This window comes from Oryza sativa, chromosome 12 (assembly GCF_034140825.1).
Source record: "Oryza sativa Japonica Group chromosome 12, ASM3414082v1".
Taxonomy (NCBI): domain Eukaryota; kingdom Viridiplantae; phylum Streptophyta; class Magnoliopsida; order Poales; family Poaceae; genus Oryza; species Oryza sativa.
In genome coordinates this window covers 7,219,529-7,239,837 of record NC_089046.1, presented here as the reverse complement: position 1 = coordinate 7,239,837, position 20,309 = coordinate 7,219,529, and the positions used below count along the sequence as shown (strand labels likewise).

General features: G+C 39.1%; 3 protein-coding genes across 5 annotated transcripts; 1 reads left to right on the top strand and 2 right to left on the bottom strand.

The window, feature by feature from the left end:
* Positions 1–1,172: 1,172 nt before the first annotated feature.
* LOC107276822 (uncharacterized) lies at positions 1,173–3,449 on the bottom strand. Its single transcript, XM_015763331.3, has 7 exons — positions 3,268–3,449; positions 2,956–3,171; positions 2,732–2,824; positions 2,573–2,653; positions 2,101–2,485; positions 1,946–2,006; positions 1,173–1,547 (listed from the first exon to the last, which is right to left on the bottom strand). The coding sequence occupies exons 2-6, from the start codon at positions 3,169–3,171 to the stop codon at positions 1,969–1,971; spliced, it is 813 nt and encodes a 270-aa protein (XP_015618817.1). The 5' UTR covers positions 3,268–3,449; the 3' UTR covers positions 1,173–1,547; positions 1,946–1,968.
* A 3-nt stretch (positions 3,450–3,452) lies between these two features.
* Positions 3,453–5,869, bottom strand: LOC136354643 (uncharacterized). Of its 3 annotated transcripts, none has more exons than XM_066306154.1 (5): positions 5,164–5,299; positions 4,778–5,083; positions 4,599–4,686; positions 3,790–4,520; positions 3,453–3,582 (listed from the first exon to the last, which is right to left on the bottom strand). In XM_066306154.1, exons 2-4 carry the CDS (start codon positions 5,059–5,061, stop codon positions 3,816–3,818), a joined length of 1,077 nt encoding a protein of 358 aa, XP_066162251.1. In that variant the 5' UTR covers positions 5,062–5,083; positions 5,164–5,299; the 3' UTR covers positions 3,453–3,582; positions 3,790–3,815. The 3 variants fall into 3 exon arrangements, with proteins under 3 accessions (XP_066162251.1, XP_066162252.1, XP_066162250.1); XM_066306155.1 differs by lacking the exon at positions 5,164–5,299 and adding an exon at positions 5,731–5,869 and having other exon boundaries at positions 3,468–3,588; XM_066306153.1 differs by having other exon boundaries at positions 3,468–3,588.
* A 6,408-nt stretch (positions 5,870–12,277) lies between these two features.
* On the top strand, positions 12,278–18,264 carry LOC136354698 (uncharacterized). Its single transcript, XM_066306222.1, has 6 exons — positions 12,278–12,812; positions 12,977–13,106; positions 13,507–13,895; positions 14,827–14,906; positions 17,558–17,707; positions 17,970–18,264. The coding sequence occupies exons 1-6, from the start codon at positions 12,422–12,424 to the stop codon at positions 18,090–18,092; spliced, it is 1,263 nt and encodes a 420-aa protein (XP_066162319.1). The 5' UTR covers positions 12,278–12,421; the 3' UTR covers positions 18,093–18,264.
* Positions 18,265–20,309: the final 2,045 nt, after the last annotated feature.

Here is a 20,309-nt window from a genome sequence, read left to right as displayed (position 1 = left end):
GGCTCTACTTGATTTTTACGCAAATAATAGCTCTCAGATTTCCTCATAAGATAGAACCATTTTTCATCAATAAAAACAACATCAAACATGTCCTTAAACATTGGGTTATTTGGCATGCTACCTGGATCAAGCATGGATACACACCATTGCAACCTAGCTTTCTTGTTTGCATCTGTCAAGTGTGACTTTATAGCACTCGAATGACGCCTAATGAGACCTTCTTTTATCATATTTTGCACCTTGTATTTACTCAAATGTAACCGAGCACAAAGATCTTGAAGCGTTGTTCGTTCCTTTAAAGGAATGCTATCTAGCACAGATAAATCTACTTGAACTCACTTACGGCCGCAATTGCGTCTTCTATTATCAACATTGACATCAACCGTAATGCCTTGATCAAGATAACTTTTACCTTGCTTCCAAGTGCGCTGAACAGATCGAATGTGAACATTGAATAACTCAGCAACCTCCCTCATCACATGGCGCTCTAGTTTTCCATTTTTGCTTTTTGTTAATAAAGCATTAACTATTTGTTTTCGTTTTGCATTTGGCACATCTCTCCTGCCTTGAAAAAAAAGGTTCTTTCGACATTGACAAATCAGAAAACTCTATGATTTAAAATGATTAAAAAAGTGTAGTACTTACCACCAACATCTTCCAAGCACTACAAGGAAACAGACCATTAGTTACCAAGGTGGTTGGTGACAATAAGCTATAAGCTGGTTGCTATTGAGTTTTCGCTACCAATGAACCTTGGTCGCATCTTGGTGGCTACAACCCGGTTGCTAAATGTATTTTGTAACCAACATGTGATCTCCTCGGTTGCTAAAGATAATATCATTACTTACCAACCATAGTTGGTAACAATATGTAAAAGCAACAGTCACCAAGAAAATGTTGGTAACTATATATTTTTTAGAACCAAGTGGTACTTGGTAACTAAAAATATCTAATAACCAAGGTTGCTTGGTGACTATTTATAATTTGCCACCAAGTAATTGGCAACTAAAAGTATGTTGTGTCCAACCCTCCTTGGTAAGTACATACATCCTGCCACCTAGAACATTAATTACCTTGGTGACTAAAGATTTGTTCACCCACTGCATAATTCAATTCAGACAGAGCAATTAATAGAAACTACAGTACTATGGCAATTTGATGTGCAATTCATATATGAATCAACTAGGTTACCATAGCATCAACTGCAGAATAGTGCTACAATAAACTCATCTCAAGCTTCACCTTTGAGTACATGCTTGACAAGGTAACACATTAAAACTGATGTGCAGTCTTACAAGGAAATCATTATACCCAAAAGTCAACTTCTAAAGGAGTAATCTATTTAAAGAAAAATATGAATCACTTCTATCTGAACAGAACTACGAATCACTGTACCACAAAGTAAACAAAATTTCTGTAGTACTATGGTTGAGTTTATACAAGTCTCTTGGAGCATCGCAACCTGATGCTTGTTTTGAAACACCATGATGAGTATTGTCAAGATAATGTAGCCTGGGAGATTACGTTGCGGTGTTCCTGAAAAAAAGCTAATCTCAGGGAAATTAGAAAATGTCATGGACTGGATCACATATATAAAATGTTCGTATTCACTACTATGCTGATCTGGTCGATCCTCTAATCCTGTCTTCTTCAAAATTGTTAATGATGAACTTATTTCATAGGAATGAAGTTTCAATTTAGTTGCAACTTTAAGATGCATGGACTATGGGAAACATTGCTAAAATTTAATTGAAAAAAATTCAGAACAGTGCTATGACTACAGTAGAGTTTTAATAGAAACAGGACATAAAAAGTCGATTGGAAAATTTATAGAATTCCAGCGTATACATTAGAGATTCAATTCAAACATGAATTTATAGAAACAGTACTACATGCATGCTCAAGTTTCCATATGGTTTGGGCAATCAATTTCTAGTAGTAATACCTCCTAATCAAAGATCTTCAAAATCATGATCTCCTTGACATTCCATCTGAAACCAGTGAACCTATCAAATAAATTTAACAAAAGTTAATTAGCATTTCTATGTATTATAACACTATATTCTGCTTTTCTTTTAGAAGAAAAAAAATGTTGCATACCGGATCCATCAATTGAAGTTGTGGTTGTGTGGGATGGTCCTAAGGCATCATTATCATCCATAGCAGGAGGTGGAATACCAGCAAGTTTGGACACGACACTGCGCAACCAATCAAGTTGCTTTTGTTGAGATTCAAGCTGATTTTGTTGTACTGCAAGCTGGTTTTGTTGAACTGCCACAGTTTGTTTTGTATAAGCCAATTCTTCTTCCATTTGTTGATAGGTGTTTGCTGAAGTTGATGAAGCTCTTCTATTAGGTTTCGGACCATGACATCTCCCTCTAATATATCCATATGCCTTCCCAAGCACCTTCTCACAAATTTGTTGCTCTGTCAGCTGGATTGCACCTTCTTGCTCATTTTCATGCTGCATCTGTAACATTGTTTCCTTTATACAAAAAAAAAATCAAAAGTTTTTGTTAGCACAAGAAGACACTTAACTATAGTGAAAATGACTCGTTAGAATGATACTTACATAGTTCTGTCTAGCATCTCTTGACGCCCATCCTTTGTCACTACAATAGCATTCCTTGTACAATGAGATTTGATCACAACTCTGCCAAGACATAATATTTACTTAAACAGATGCTTACGAAAAATAAATCATAAGGAAAATAGATGAAATTTAGCTTACTAATTCATGCTGAAGTGCCACAAATGGTTTGGTTCCCTTTTTATGAACATTTGCCAGTTTCATCCGATTAGCTTTCCCTATAACTGATTTTTTCTGCATATGGCAAGAATAGCCAAAGGAACACATAGAAAATGCCTTAGTTAATATGAAGAAGAAATAAATTTAGCTAGTTGTTAAGAGGCATGCATTCAGATATAAGATAAAGCATGCAAAGAATCATATACCTGAAATTCTTCTGTTTCGAAATGATCACAAAGCCAAGTCCAATCACCAGGTCTGTCACGAAGGGGTTCATATGGACTGTTACGAGCACTGTCCCCACCACCAGACTTGAGATAATGAGTATAGCATCTATGGCGAAATGTTTTATAGCTTGACGAAAATAGTAGCTCCAGACAGCCTTTAACATGAGGTTCAGATAGATCTAAGTTGAATTTCATCTGCAAAAGATAGAATTCAGATGTTAGTATTTGCAAGATCACTCCAGAGAAGTCAAAGATATTACATAAAGGAATAAAAATGATAATATTATATACCTTCAGAAGCTCATACAAAGGTTCTTTGTCAGCCTCACTAAAATTGTTCCAACCAATGCGTTTGATAGGTGCATGGTACCTAGTAACAATCCCAATCTCCCTTGAAAGTAGTTCATGATTTTCTCCAATTGGCCTCCTCTCTACTGAAATATTCAAGTTCAGTGGGTGACCAGCTTTTTTGATCAGTTACTCCAAACCTTTTGATTTATTCTTTCCACGCACTTTCTTGGAGTTGGAAGTAGAAACATGCTGAGTTTGTGGGCAATTAGATGGTTGTGAGTTTCTTGGAGGCCGAACTTTCTGTCCAGGTGCCATCTGCAGCTAACAATAAATAAATAAGTGAGCATAATCAAGTAATGGAGTAACAAATAAATAAACAAAAACAAACAAACTGCACAAACAATTGATAAGAGTAAGAAGTTTTGACAGCATTATTAGTTCATATATACCTAGAGCAATAATTAAAATATGTAACATAAGTTATATGAAGGAAAACATTCATTAATTTACTTCCATACTTACTGATGTATAATAGAATCACAAGAAATCTAATTCTCAGTTTCTTCTTCACATTCACTTCGAGAAACAAGACCCTCCTTTAAAGATGCTATCTCTTTTGGATCACTAACAATTTCTGGAATCACATCATCGCGACTCAATGTATTAGCTTCAAAAGTATCATCCAGAACAATATCACCACCCTCTTCTTCTTGAAAGGCAATATCTTCATTAGCACCGATGTCTAAAGCACTTTCACTCCCAGCACTCCAAACCTCTGGATCAAATAGGTGCCGATGGTTAACCTTTTGCACTACTTGCCAATTCCCCTTCAATTTAGTATCAGGTACATAAAAGACCTGCTTAACTTGACTAGCCAATACATAATTGTCATCTGTGTACCACCTTTTGCTTATATTAATACTAACAAAGTCATTGTCAATGATCACTGGTTTGTTTCTCTCCAGATCATACCAATCACACATAAAAAATGCAACTTGCCGATCATTAGGATAATCCAAGACATATATGTCTGTGAGAGTACCATAGTATGTTATGATTTTCCCTTTATGTGGACCCTCAACGCATACTCCACTGTTTTGAGTTTTTCGACCTTCCTCCCGCTCCTTTGTTAAAAATCTAACTCCACCAATAATACATCCAGAGTATTTATGTAATTTTTTGTATGGTCCAATTGCAAGGGCATATAAACAATCAGATACTTGGGATGAACCATCCTTGCGCAAATCTATAACCTAATTGCCAAAAATAATGCATGTTAGCTAATGCAAACAATGGACATATAGTTTATGTGAAGCCAAGTGTGAGCTTACTCTTTGGCGCAGCCATGTAGCAAACTCTTGTTGCTGTCTATTTGCTATATTTCCCACGCCTTGTGCCTCTAAAACGTCCTCATGCTCACTAAAATGTTGTTGCGACATGTGATATATTAGTACAAGTAACTATGTAATTATTTGTAACTATTACTGAAATATCATTTTATTTTACTTACTATAGGAACCCTTGCAGTTCTTCACAATTATTGAGCACGTACCAACACAGGGAATTATATTGATCTTGTGTTAGGATTACGTCATCCTTGTGACCAAAAGCACGGAATCTAGATGAAAATATTGAGTAGCGATCAGCGAATTGCCTCTCTCCATCATAGTTTCTCTCTTCCCTATTGAACCTTGTCTCAATTCCATTGAGATACATAGAGCAAAATGTTGAGCACTCCTTCATAATATAGGCTTCCGCGATTGAACCCTCTGGATGTGCCCTATTGCTCACCATGCCTTTCAAAGTACCAAGGAACCTACATACCAATAATATACACTTACTACAGTACAACGACAAAATTATAGAACAAAGAGAAGGATCCTAATCAACACATACCTTTCAATAAAAAAACATCCATCTATACTGTACAGGTCCACTAAGTCTTGCTTGTTGTGGTAAATAGACTGCTAAGTGTACCACAATATCAAAAAATGCAGGTGGAAAAATCATTTCCAATTTACACAACACAAATATTATTTGTTCTTCTAACTTTTCCAGCACATCAAGCTTCAATGACTTAGAGCATAGTTGACGAAAAAAGCTACCTAACTGTAATAGTGCATCACAAATGTCTTTCTGCAAATACCCTCGAATTCCAATTGGAAGTATTCGCTGCAAAAGCAGGTGGAAGTCATGTGTCTTTAACCTAGTTATTTTCCCCTCTTTATAGCTTAGAAATACTGTGTGCTAATCAAATTAGTGCAGTCAACCAGATTTGTAAGTCACACTCATGTTATAGCAGATCAAATCTCACACAAAAACCATTGAATAATAGTGCCTACAAACATTCATTTGGGTTATAGATCAGGATTCATTTGGGTTATAGATCAGGTTCAAGACACATCCAGTTAAACAAATTGTTTGTGTGCAAACATAGAATATCAGGAGAATTTAACCACTTACCTTGAATCAAAGTGGAGACTCCTCCTGCTGCCTGCAATGAATCAACTGCTTGCCCCGACGACGTTGTAGCTAAACCACCAGCGATCCCTCGGGCGCTGCCGTCGCAGAGACCACCGATTCCTGGGCGCTAGCACAGGGGCCGCGAAGGACTCCTCCACCGAGCGTCGGCGGCGGCGGCGTCGTCGTCGCCGCAAAACTCCGTCGACGGTGCCGCCGCCAGCCGCAGACCTTGCCCTTGCCTCTCGATTTGTTTCTGGATGGGGATCAAGAGGAAGTGTGTTTTGCACTCCAGTACTCCACATATTCAAATATCAGGTACATGCCTTGGTTGCTATATGTTGTCATGTGACTAGTGACCAAGTACTGGCCAGTAACTTGGTAACTGTAGAGGTAATTGGTACTGTTTAACTTAAGTAACGTGCTGACAACTACAGCAACCAAGGTATTAGCATGTTGGTTACTATTGATTAATATCTAGGCACCAAACTTCTTGGTAACTAAATATACGGTAGCTAATTGTATATTTTCTTGTAGTGAAGGGTGGTTCCAAGTTCAAATCAATCCCACCTTCCATGTTAAACTCAATCTCAGCTTCCAAATTGACATCAGATTCAGCATCCAGAATGACATCATCTAGTTACCATACAAGAACATGTAGGTGTGATGCAAAGAAGAATACTCTACGGATATAAGATGAAAGAAAAGACTAGTTACCATCAACATCTTCTGTGTGTGGTTCCAAGTTGAAATCAATCAAATCTTCCAAATTGAAATCAAGTCCATCATCCAAGTTTAAATCACCTAGAGTGCCAAGAACATGTAGGTACACGGCAGAGAAGCTGGTATGCGCCAAAAGAAGAAAAAAGACAATGCTTCATACCGTATTCCATCTCATCAGTAAAATTGTCGTCATTCTGTGGCTCCATATTCAGATCCATTTCTCTATTCAACCTGCTTGATGTGGACTCGTATATTTTGGTGTGTCTACAAGTACGGGTGTATACAGTATAAATACACGCGCAGCGCGCGGCAAATTAGCGTGGCAAATAAGCAGAAACGAAAACTTTTGGCGGAAAAACGCGCGCATAAGCACAGATTGAATAAAATTGGCTGGTTTAATTTTCGTATGCCCTCGCCGCCTCGCGTGCTATCTGCACTGAAGCTGCATGGGCTGCATGCATGCATGCATGGTGCCATGCATAATCGCCAAGACAAAAATCAATGGGGTATGTGTCTAGAGCAAGAATCGAACTCAGGACCCAACACACCAAGATGAATGCACTAACCCAACTGAGAGAGTAGTAGTAGTTGCTTGTTTGCATGCTACACATAACTGTATTTAATAGGGACGAAATAGGAAATAACAACCCTACCTAACGACTTCTTGGTTTTTGAAATCACGTCCGAAACGACAAATAAACCCAAACTGGAGGGAGTAATTAACAAGATGCCACATCATCATCCACTAACAATCATCACATTTAAACATCATGCAAACATGTTATATTATCTATAATTTTATAGTTTTTATAATTTAAGAGCTTTTAAAATACAAGCATGTTAAATTATCATCCCACATAATTCACATAATGTTTCAATGTATATCTTTACTATGTTTTATAATATCCTACATATTTATATAGTTCATCCTCACTTAGTTAGTGCTTAAATGATTAATCTATGGTTCAAATTATCTTTCTCCTTTTTTTCCTCTAACTAACTCCTTAAGCTTAACATGCAAAAATGATAAATCATCATTCACTAACAAGATGCCACATCATCATCCACTAATTAACAAGATGCCACATCATCATTCACTAACAATCATCACATTTAAACATCATGCAAACATGCTATATCTTTATAGTTTTTATAATTTAAGATATTTTCAAATACAAACATGTTAAATTATCATCCAATATAATTTACATAATGTTTCAATGTATATCTTTTTATGTTTTTATGATATCCTATATACTTATATTGTTCATCCTCACTTAGTGCTTAAATGATTTTGGTCCGAATTATCTTTCTCCTTTTTTCCTCTAATTAAGTCATATCACATCAGTTGTTTTTAGCTTTTAGATGATTAATCTACGGTCCAAACTATCTCTCTACTTTTCTTCTTCTATAAAGTCATGCCACCTTACTTTTTACATTTTAATCACCATTCTATATACTATTTAAATTTAAATTATCATAAACCACATTAATTTACTTAATCTGATGTTATCTAGCTATTTTACATGTTATTTATTTTTTTTATTGTTATCATACTAAATTCCCGCTGCAATGCGCAGGGTTTCATCTAGTATATTTATATAATTATACTTTTATAAATCAGTGCGGATGATATATAGAGACCGATCTTGCGTGTCCAAAATGGAATATATTTGCAAATTTACAAAGATTTAAACGTAATTATCAAATGTAATGTTTGGGGAAGTTGGGCCACAAGGACCATAACAATCTGTGCCCGGAGGGACGGGCTTCACTTTGGGGGTTCGCATCCTCTGCCGTTGGTCCATGCTATGGCGCTAGTGCCGTTGGGGTAATCATGGCTGCTCTTTCGGAACGAACGGACAAGATTAAGTTTATGCAAAAGAAGCTCAAATCCTTCTCATGCATCTTTATGTCTCCAAGCTATCAAGCTGTTGTAATGTCTGCAGTCATGTACTCTTTTACTCCCTCCATTCCAAATTGATCTACATATAGTTTTTTTAGGTTATTCCTAAATTATCTACATATTTGTATTTATTCATTGAGTCTATTCGTTATTTGTGCATTGGAGTAAATGGACATTAATGCATGCATCCATGCACACAAATATTTATAACCCACATGCAATATCTTGATTTGTTATTGGCTAGAAAATAGTGGGAATGGTGCATGCATCGAGTTTGTTGCTAGAGTAAATATAGTATGAGAGAGTTATTAGATTTTCTTGATATTGGTGTACCTAATAAATATGTAAATCAATTTACAATGAAGGGAGTATTCCAGTTTACGGTGTTAATTACCAATTTCATCGTGGATAACTGGATACGTATGGGCTTGTTTCTTCCCCCTTTTGATCTCTGTCTTGCTTTCTTTCATACGGAAATCAAGAATGAATTCATGTAGACAGGTTGCAAGAGCTAAAAAAAAATCTTCTAGTTTTGTATATGTTGCGTTCAACTAATTAATCGCTATTTTAATTTTTGTGGGAAGTTTAGAGAAAGAGTCAGCTCTTTCTCGTGGGAGGAAGGAAATGATAGAAATGAAATTCAACGGGAAGAACAAAATAAAAATCTATTATTTATCTATAACGTTGATTAGAAAAGAAGGGCTAAGATTGCTCAACGGCACAGTGCTGTAGCATGGGCCATTGGCAGAGGATGTGAAGGTCCCTCACTTTAGATAGGGGCTTCGGCCCAGTAACGAAGGTCCTCCCTTCTCTCTAAATTCCTAATTTTTTAATCAGGTTTCTGGTTCGAATTAATAACATTAAATTTTTCCTGGTTTACAAGTTTTAATTGTACTCTGAGAAAATTCTCAATTTCTTTTAGTTCTCATTTTACAAATCCTTTTTTTTCAAGCTCAGAAATCATCATCTCGGTATAGCTACGTTCAAATCGAATTCTGTAAAAAAAAAAAGTCTGGGTTTTTACACATTTCATACTCGACTGTTTGCCATAAAATTCGAGTTGTTATATAAGACGTACTGGTAAAGAATACACATGAAAAAAGGTTTTCCAAATCAATCACAATTTAATCTTTCAATATTCCATCCGATTAAAATTGTAATTAAACCCAACTTTCCTTTTAAAAAATGGTAATTGTCCGATTGTCACTCGACTAGTACACAACTGGGCATCGTGAACGATCCATTATAATAGAGGCCAGCGGCATGTCACAAAGGAGAAATTAGACATTGTGCCACTGCCAAAAGGGTTTCGCTCAAATGCCACTCCGTGAATTAGATTCGTTAAAAAGCCACTCCCAATGATGCCAAACCGTTGTTTAGCCATATTCGCCATTTCACAGAATTTCCACCATTTTTCGCACTTCGGCGCCGCTATCCTCCTCCTCGTCGGCGGCCCAAGCTGCGTGGACAGGGACACTGCGAAGGCATCACACTACATGGCCAGGAGCTCCCGCGGCGCCGCTCTCCTCCTCAACGGCGGCCACGGGGCTAGGAGCTGACAATGGCCGCGGGTGGGGAGTTGTCGGCGGCAGCATCGGCGGTTAGCGCCTCCCCTACGGCTGGCTCAACTTCTTTCTTCTCGGGCGGCGGCGGCGGATTGCTCCTCGGATGATTTGGCGAAAGGGCTCGTTGCCTCCACTACCAGGACCTCCTCCTTCGGCTCTCTTTCCCGTCTTCTCTCCCTTCCTCCTCTCTCTACCACTGAACCTAGTTGCTCCGGTCACCGGCGACGATGGCAGCGGTGGTGGTGGCGTTGTACTGAACGGTGAGGAGGAGGGATGCCTTCAGGTCCGCCACCACAAGCGGGTGGGCCACAGCAGGTTGCTCTAGCGACGGCGAGCCGCCCAGTGACCGCGATGCCTCCCGCGCCTGACGCCCCACCATCTTTACCGCGAAGGGGTATTTTGGTCAGGCTTAATGCGAAAAAAGGTGGAAATCATGTGAGATGGCGAATATCGCAAAACAACGGTTTGGCATCGGTTGGGAGTAGCTTTTTAACGAAACCAATTTGCGTAGTAGCATTTGAGCGAAACCCTCTTTTGGCAGTGGCACAATGTCCAATTTCTCGTCACAAAGGCATTGTCGACGTCTGAGGTCGCAACAACGGTATTTGCATGGTATGGAGATCGTTGGTACTAGGGTATATTCGAGATTGAGGTACAGAGATGGAGATAAGGATTTTTATACAGATTCGGGCCCCTTATCTGATAGGTAATAGCCCTACTCCTGTTGGCTAAAGCCGGTTTTGCTCTATATTCATCAGAATCGCACAAGTACAATATTTGAAATAACCTATCTAGTTGTCGTCGACTTGGCGGCATAGATAACCAACACGTAGTCGACGACAGGTTAGTCTTCCTCCTCGAGTACGAACTCATCGAGATCAGATATGACACTAGATCCCTCTTGTTGGCCTCCGCAGGCACCATATTGGGTCTGTCTAAGCTTATCTCTGATGTCGATGCCTGGCGGTGTATTGGTTTGTTCTGGCTTGTGTGTCTATGTCTTTTTCCTCTCCTCCTAGGGGTCTTGTATTTATACCAATAGATGTCCCCATATCTAAGTTGAACTAGGGAGACCAATATGGATACAATCCAAGTAGTTCCTGTCGTTTCTATGTAGAATTCTGTGTGTCATTCCTTATTCGGAATTCCTTCTATATACAAGGTATGGTTCCGTATAAGACTTGGTATATGGTGGGCTCACCGAGCTTAGTCGATTACTATTGGGTATGTGGTATCCATAACCATGATAGGCATTCATCTATATCATGCCAAAAAATTTCCTCGTACTAACATGATGCGCCTATAATTCTAACTTGATGCCTCTATTACAAGCAACAATTAAGAATATTTCTCAAGACAACTTCTATAACATTAGAGTAGGAATAGCCGCTGCCTTTGTGCTGGATGAACTCATCAATCCAAAAGGCACCATCCGTTCAAGATAGGGGCACAATTTTAAATGTTTGTGTAAAAACTGTTGATTAAGTGAAATTTGTTTATATATTTTGTGCAAAACAATTTTTGATGCCTATGTATGTGTTGTGTATGTTGGTATCATTTGGATTACTAAGTGTGAGACATCCAATTCTTCATTGGACTTGCAAATTACTTAGGCTTGGAATTTATGTGATTGTGAATTATACGTGAATAGATGTGAAATGTGTGAGCCATTCCGGGAATTCTGGGGATTGTGGGAATATATATTTGTGTTTTCAGTGGACATGGATAACAAAATAAATCGTAAGCACTCACGACATACATACACTCACTTCAATAAACACACATGTTGAGTGTATGTCCAAAAAGTATCCTATACACACAAATCTTTGTGATACCGTACACACTAACTAGCAAATACAACAACAATATCATAAAATTTTAGAAAATATTGTACATGTACTTTCAATAGTATTACATCTACCTGTAAAATCCAATTTTTAAATTCATACATAGAGAACATCAATAAAAAAACATTGATAGATTGATACTATTAAAACTATAAGTAATATTGTTTCTCTAAGTTAAAATAAAATGAATTTGAGGTTAACACTACACATAGGTGTATATTATTTAAAGTATATGTGTAATTTTTCCTGTGACTTTGGTGATATTTGTTACTTCCTCCATCCCAAAGTAAGTTTATTTTTCACCCATCTCACACAAACCAATACAAAGAAAAAAAATAGAATGTCCCTACTTTATCAGTCCTAATACAAAGTCAAAAAAAAAAAGAATAGCGCATACTAGACAGTAAGGATCTCCGTTAACGGGTGATAGCCGCCGACAAAAATAACTGTCAGAACCGCTAAAAAAAAACTCCACCGCGTCGCACCCCTTCTCATCTCTACACACATCTCCCGCCATTTCACTCCCGCCCTCGCGCCCCCTCAAATCTCTATCTCCACTCCGCTCCCTCGCGCACGGCGCGCCGCCGTTCCGGCCGCCCTTGATCGAATTCGTAAGGTGATCGAAGCGGCCGTCAGGCTGGTCGCCGGCGGCTATGGCGGGCGACGGCGGCAACGGCGCCGCCGATGGAGGTGGGGAGCACTTGGAACTCGACTTCTTCCCGTCGCCGCTCCTGGACAACTTCGACGTGTTAGAACTGCTCGATCTCTCCGTCCTTGGAGACGTCGACGACGACGGCGCTCCGCCGGCGCCAGCGCCGGTGCAGATGAGCGTGGACGGAGCCGGCGGCGGCCGGATTAATAAGCCTGGTTCCTCCGTCGACGATCTTGTGGACTGGTCGACCGCGTTTGGTAATAACTGCTCTAAAATCGACGGCGAGTACGGTGGCGCGTCGACGTCGTCGTCCGCCGCTCCGGCGCTGGCGCCGCCGCAGGAGGACTATTGCAGTGGTTGCCAAGTGCTAAGAGAAGTAGTGCATTCCAATGGTACATCACATTAAATCTTCTCGATGTTGATCATGGATGAAAACAAATAATGCCAAATAATGGGATGAGCATTAATTAATATTAAAAAAAATGCTAATGATATGTACCAAACATTAGTCGAGATACTTCGCTTTAATCTGGTTGTTCTTATTATGAACTTCTAGGGTTGGAGATCACGAAGCTTTGCATTCATGGCGGCGTCGCTAGTGGTGAGTTCTACCATGCAATACTGGACGTGTACCGTGTCAGCGCCTCGGCCCCGGCTCCGGCGCTGGCACATCACTCCATCATCAAGTAAGATCATCACCCGAGTAAATTGATTAACTCAAAGTAATACCTAAAATGACATTATTTTCTCTAGATTTCTTGTCCTGATTAAATCTTATACTCTCTCCATTTTTTGAATAGATGGCTTCATTAACTTTTAAACACGTTTAACCATTCGTCTTATTTAAATTTTTTGTGCAAATGTTAAGATATAAATCATGCTTATAATACTTTTAGTGATAAAACAACTCACAATGAAATAAATGATACCAATGTACATTTTTTAAATAAGACAAATGATCAAATTTAAGTGTATTCGAAAGTCAATGGTATCATCTAATTAAAACGGAGGTAGTATATGCAAGTGATTTGATGCAAGCTGATCGATTGATTAATCCACTATATATATCCATCCAATGAATCGCAGTTTCAGAGGGCGGGGCTACGACTGGGTGAAGCAGTACCTGACGGAGTACGCACTCCGGCGAGCCGGCGGCGGCTTCGCCGTCGTGCAGGACTCGCTGTCGGCGTTCCACGACGCCCTCTGCACCACCATGGCGCCTTGCAGCAGCCATGTCGGCGACGACGACGCACATAGAAGAGCATCGTCATCAGCAGCAGCAGCAGCAGAAGAAAGAACTAATGGCAATGGTGATCATGGTCAACTCGTCGTCCACAATGCTGCCGTCCTGCCAATGCTAGAATCATCACGTTGCCTTGTGGCAGCAGATCAAGCAGCAACAACTAACAACAATGGCAGTGGTGATCGTCGACTCGTCGTCCTAGACACTACTGCTATCCAGCCGCCAGCATCAGGTTGCATTCTGCACATGTACGTAGTGCAATTTCGATCGTGATCTTAATCTATACTCCTTCAAAAATTTAAAGGCTAGCTCCAATGATAGTGAATCTGTCATACCATCTACTCCTATTACAATTTTTAGTTATTACTCCTTGCACTTCTTAATATTATAAATAACTAAATCTAAATGGATAGTCGCATATAAAATTAATGTTGGTAGCCACATTTTCCAAAAAATGTGGATAACATATTTTTATGGAAAATGTGTTTTATTTATTTTAGAAAATATTGTGATTTTTCTTTTATCCATAGCAAATTAAGCACAGACATTTAGCTAGTTATATTATATATTTGTATTGTAAGTTGATTTAACTTTTTCCTATGTTAAAATTTATCAAATTTATAGGAAAATGTAGTAACTCTTATAACACTAGATTAGTTCTATTGAACCTAATTCTATTTGTTTTAATAACTTTTCAATTTTCATGTTAGCAAAAAAATAATTTTCTATAATTTGTGCAATTGAGTTTTAATTCAATTCATGCCGTACATCACATATATTTCACGCAAAGTACAATAATATAACAAACTTTGGGCACAATAACCTCTTTTGGTTTCCACCCTAAAAAAGTTTTGGCTTCCAATTACTGTTCTTTCAAGCAACCGATTGGAAGTAGTGTAATAAAAATCAAACCCTGGAAATTGATAGTATGTTAGTTTGGTGTTGAAAAATGTTGATATATTTTTCTATAAATTTTATCGAATTAAAATAAGTTTGATTTAGAAAAAAAAAGTCAAAGCATCTTCTAAAATGGAGCGGAGGGAGCACATTGCTAAATAATCGTTCATGAATCGATTAAAATTCAGTTCTGGAGTTGAATTACCTAGCTAGCTTTGCCATGGCTAACCCCATCATGCATGTTTGGTACATTTGTGTATTTGCAGGGCCTTCCCAAGCAAGTCATACCAGTCATCACGTCCAACAACGCTTCCATCTCGCTACCAGGAGTGCACTTGCAATCCAGGTACGTATAATATAGTACCTCCGATCTATCTTTTAAATATGGCAAAATTTGCTATAGAACACTTAAAAAAATATATAATTAGCTGTGGGACATCGTAAAATCGTGAATTTACCTAAAGACACTTAAAAAAGAATGATAATTTGTTGCAGAACACTAGACGCATTAAAATATAATATCTATTCAATTGATGAGAGAGAAACGATATAAAATAACAATTTTCTCCCTTCCTCGGTTTTCTTTGGATGCTTCTCAGTTGCCTATGAAATGGATGGAGTACGTAGTTCACTTGCTCCCATTTGCTGGCCGGAGTTGCTAGGCTATAACGTAACAAACGTACGTGTCAGCTACGTGCTGCCCCAGCCATCCATCGAGCCTGCTGTCGCGCGCGGCTACAACCAAGCAAACAAACGCTTTGCTGCACGTTGCCGCGCGGGGACTCCTGCTGCTGCTCGGTCGCCTCCACCTACTTGGCGCGCTGCATGCCGCATGCTCCGGTCCCTCGCCACGGCGCACGGCCTGATGCTAGCTGCTGCTCCGACTCGGACGACGGCATCCGCGGCCGATCGAGGAGTTTATGCAGGCACGTGAACTGGGCGCCTTCGCGCGCTACGGCCGCGCGCGACGTCGCGTTCGCGCCCTATGGCGACTGGCGACTTGGCGCGAGTGCTGGCGCCAGGCGCGCCGCATCTGCGTGGTACGTCCAGCTAGCTCCTCAGCGTGCTCTCCTTCCACCGTGTCAGGGAGGACTCTCCGTGGCGGCGGGCGTGGCTTGCGATTTCACTGGTAGCAGGGTGCGGACATGACACTACTACACACATAGTTTTCCAGTGCAGTCGATTTGGATTTTCACGTGCGGAACTTCGGCCCGTCTAGAGCAATTCGTCTGCGAAAATCGCTATTTTTGTGTGCGGTGGCGCAACCGCACGCGAAACGGGTGCTTATATTGCCCGCATGCAAAAACAAAAAATCGAAAAAAATAAAATTTCAGAAAAAAACAGAAAACCCTAGATCAGGTCGTCCCCGCCGCTCCCGCCGGTCTCCTGCGCTGGATCCATGGCGGAGGGAGGGCGGCTGGCCGTCGGATCCGGGCAGGGACGGGCACTCCCGTCGCTGCCGGGGAGGAGCCGCAGCCGCCCGTCGTCACCCGCCTGCCCGCCGGATCCACCGCCCGCGCACTCGCCGGGGAGGGGAGGGGAGGGGAGGAGCCACGGGCTGCCCGTGCCGCCTGCGCCGCCGCCGCCGCCGCCGAGCTCACCGCCGTCCATCCTGTGGAGAAGTAGGCACAAGAAGAAGGTGAGAGAGAGAGGAAAATGAGTGGAGGAGAAGGAATGTGAGAAGATAAGGGAGAGAGAGAGGAGAGAAGGGGCCGGGGGGAAGAGAAGGAAGTTAAATTATTTTGAATAGGATGGGAGGGACGCTATTTTTCCGTGCGGGTGGATTAGGAGGCCCGCATGCGAAAATAGGGTTATTTTCGTGTGCGGGCCTGTTAAGTGACCCGCACACGAAAATTGATTTTCGTGTGCGGGCGAGAACCTGGCTTCGCTCGCCCCACTTTTCCGTGCGGTCTAACTTACGGACCGCATGGAAACAAAATGGGGGTGGCGTCCAAGAAAATCAATCCTGTAGTAGTGTGAGAGGAGCGTCGAAGAAGACCGAGAGAGAACGGAGAATAAGAATAGGGCAAAACTGTCATTTTATGTTATTTCTCAATCATCAATTGGGTGAATATTATATTTTAATACATCTAGTGTCTTACAGCAAATTACCATACTTTTGGAGTGTCCACAGGCAAAGTCGCGTCTTTACGATGTCTCATAGCTAATTACATATTTCTCGGATGTCCTGTAGCAAATTTTGCCTTTAAATATATGATAGAGTTGACACTTTTAATTTATTGAACTACTCATCTTTTCTCTACAAATATTTGTGCAGATAGACAAACATATATTAGGCATTCTTAAAGTACTTTTCTTTCCATGATAGATCTAATGATACTCTTTTCACTCTATTACTTAACTGGGTAACTGAAGAAATAATGGTTATCAAAATTTGAGGGAAACAAAAAGAAAAAAATGATGCTGTATATCTACGACATATTGGATATCAACACAGTCTTCAATTAATAGACATTTTTCATCGTCACATTTTCAAGCTATATATTCATAAAAGAGTATTTAAACGTAAGAATAAAAGTGTTTTTTATGGCAAATCCACTCATATCATTTTCACATATACCCCAATATGTATGTTAACACTTTTACATTAATTATTAATAATTTAAGATTTGGAAGTTTTACTACAGTTATATTAAGATGCATTTTCCCCGTAAAAAAAATATTAAGATGCATTTCATCTATTCGAGAATAAAGTATATCAAGATATGATATGCTCTAAGAAAATGAGTAGCTAGGATGAGTAGGGGATTGAGAAGGTACTGAGAGGTGGCATAATATTTTTTTTTATTATGTGTATTAATCTGTGTACCTCTTGTCAACACACTATGGAGGTACGGCAAAACACCAAAAGTTACTATAAGAAATTCCAGTTATCTACACAATCGATCAGAACCATGAAAAACATAAAAAATACTTCTAATTAAGCATTACTATTCTATATGTGTACTGTTATTAACTAAATTTGATCTATTCTAGAGGGAGAAAACTAAGCAGCTTCAGCTTAGCGACATTGCCCCCTACTTTGAACTACCCATCGCCAAGGCTGCTAAAAAGCTGGATATATGTGCCACTGCTCTCAAAGGCATCTGTCGTAAACATGGCGTATTACGCTGGCCATATCGAAAGGTCAGCTAGATCATTTTACTTTAATTTCAATCTATTTTGTGACAAAGATCAAGAAAAACAAATATGTTGAACACTATGTTGTGCACTTGTAAAGTCTTGTCGTCTATATATTAGCAAGAAATAACACTGAGAATAAATCCCACTCTACCAAAACCGTTATTTTTTAATTATATGGCGTATTTATTTAAAATATTGTTTGAGATTAAACTTTGAGAAATACTTTCTCACGATTACATGAATTTAATTTATTTGTACTATACAGGTGAGAAGCATCGATAGGCAAATTGCGACTCTACGGAGATCTGGTAATGGAGATGCAACAAGGAACGAGATTGAAACATTGATTGCTTCGAGGAGAAGGATAGTTGCTGGTCTTGATCAATAAGGACAAAAGGAATCTACGTTAGCTCCATTCGAGCCATCGCACAATTCACAAATATGTATAGAGAGATTTTTTGGGTGTGATTTTTTTAATAAGTGTAAAACATGTATTTGATTATTTGCAAAGTTGCAATATAAGATAAAAGGTGTGTCTGCCATGTGGGGTGGACCTTAAATATGTCTGGTTTCTATTCCGGTTGTGGGTTTCTTAGCAAGTACTCCTTTAGAACACAAGAATAAAAAAATACCGGCCATCTGTTCTTTGAAGCCTTAAAAAAATGAACTGCCGGTAGACAAACACCAGTTAGACACTTTAATTTGCTGACTATCAGGTTTAACTTCATGTTAATGTATCCATGTAGTGTGCCAATCTGGCACAGGTGGACATATATACCCATTGGACAGGGTTGGTCGGTTGGCAAAGTTACGACAACTCCCTCCTAGTCACTACAACAAAACCCCCATAGAGAGACACTTTTGTAGAGACACTTTTTGAATTGCCTTTAAAATCAGGAGTTTTATAGTGTAGTTATATTTTTAGTGGCACTTTGTGCCTAGAAAACTTTTGGTACTTTGAAATCAAGATATTTTCAGTATATTTTATTTAATTTTATCTTATAGAGTCATTCTTTTGGCACTTATAAAAACTGCATGTTATGTAAAATTATTTTTTGAGGCATTTTAAGCTCTATAGAATCACTTTTTATAATGTTAATATATACTAAGTAATAGATATAAATAACATAAGGCACAAATGTTTAAATATAACATGAAATTGAGTTGGTTAGTGTATGGAAGATAAAAATGATTTACCCAAGAGGTTATAAACACAAGGATTGTTAATAGCAAGGGAAAATATTTTTATCTCTTTTTTTACATTGGTTAATATGGTTGTGGTATAATTTAATGTCTCTAGAAAATACCTCTACACTCTTGTAGACAAAAGAATATCTCTATAAAAATGCCACAAGACATAAAGACATCTTATAAAATGCCTCTACAGAGACAATTCACTCTAAGGTACTTATGAGAAATTTTTGAAAATGCCTCTACAAGGCATTTAAAAAAGTGTCTCTATAATATTAAAACAAATATGTATTTCCGTTGTAGTTAGTATTGGCCACTCACATTATCCATCGCCTGCTAGGCAATAAAACAATTCATAAAATAAATAAATAAATAAATAAAGTGCTCCAAGTCAAATATGATGCAACCGATCGTCATTTCATCTTCTAATTTTATGATTACGTGCCCTTTTGCCTGAGCCCTGCTGTTCGTCTTCATTGCTTGTCGCTTGACGCTCGACCCATTTGCCACACCGGTGACTATGGCAGTGCCAATGTCGACGCCGTATTGTACACAGGCACACGGTCAAACTTTTGTCGATTTTCCCTGCAGCATGTGATGCAATGCGCGGTTGGCCGGTGCTCTGGCCATCCTGTAACCGGCTAGGGTTAGGCAGCTCTGGAAATATGTACCCTATTCTATATCTTGGATGTTCTTATGTATTAATTATTTTACTTTATTTTTATGTGAATGCAATATAAATACAATACAACATGTATTGCGTTCCGTTATCTTCATTGAGCATCTCAGCCCATCTTTACTTTATTTTTATTTTTTTAGATAATGGAATAAAATATCCCGGTCTGCGCAAATCTACTGGGATTGGCAAGCTACCTGTTGATTGAAATCTTTAATGATACACATGTTCATTCCAGCCCTTCCTTTAGGGATACAGCCTTGCAAAACAAACAAAATGAATGGAAACCATAATATTGTACATACAATAGGTTATGGGGATCCTAATCAGAGTACATTAATTTTGGCAATACATACACAAGAAAGTTCATATATGCTGGAAACTTACCCCCCAAAACACGAACTTTTTCCAAGTAATTTCCATATATTAATAATAAGATTGTGATCTGGACATGACTTTGTTTTGGTCAGTGAGTTGTGGCTCAATTTGGTCAATGATGTATTGGACCTGTTTATTTTGCTACCAAAGGCATGTATGGTCAACATGCTGATGTTACTGAACCGGTTCTGTTTTGGTCAGTGAACTTATAATGTTTTTTTTTGTTAGTAAACCTGCTAGGACGTGTGGCTAGGTTGGCCATTGTATTAGATGTCCACTAGGATTTATTAGATGTTAACTGGCCTATAACCTTTATATAAAATGCTTGAGCCTATTCGTTAAGCCATTTGCAGGAGTATT

Excerpts from the sequence above, each read along its gene's own strand:
- LOC107276822 (XM_015763331.3), bottom strand. The coding sequence starts at position 3,171 with ATGAAATTCAACTTAGATCTATCTGAACCTCATGTTAAAGGCTGTCTG. Across the intron at positions 2,825-2,955 it reads TCGAAACAGAAGAATTTCAG|AAAAAATCAGTTATAGGGAA; the intron begins GTATATGATTCT and ends TGCCATATGCAG. Across the intron at positions 2,486-2,572 it reads GAGATGCTAGACAGAACTAT|GAAACAATGTTACAGATGCA; the intron begins GTAAGTATCATT and ends TTTTGTATAAAG.
- LOC136354643 (XM_066306155.1), bottom strand. The coding sequence starts at position 5,061 with ATGGTGAGCAATAGGGCACATCCAGAGGGTTCAATCGCGGAAGCCTAT. Across the intron at positions 4,687-4,777 it reads GAACTGCAAGGGTTCCTATA|TGAGCATGAGGACGTTTTAG; the intron begins GTAAGTAAAATA and ends ACAACATTTTAG. Across the intron at positions 4,521-4,598 it reads CTACATGGCTGCGCCAAAGA|GTTATAGATTTGCGCAAGGA; the intron begins GTAAGCTCACAC and ends TTTGGCAATTAG.
- LOC136354698 (XM_066306222.1), top strand. The coding sequence starts at position 12,422 with ATGGCGGGCGACGGCGGCAACGGCGCCGCCGATGGAGGTGGGGAGCAC. Across the intron at positions 12,813-12,976 it reads AGAAGTAGTGCATTCCAATG|GGTTGGAGATCACGAAGCTT; the intron begins GTACATCACATT and ends ATGAACTTCTAG. Across the intron at positions 17,708-17,969 it reads TACGCTGGCCATATCGAAAG|GTGAGAAGCATCGATAGGCA; the intron begins GTCAGCTAGATC and ends TGTACTATACAG.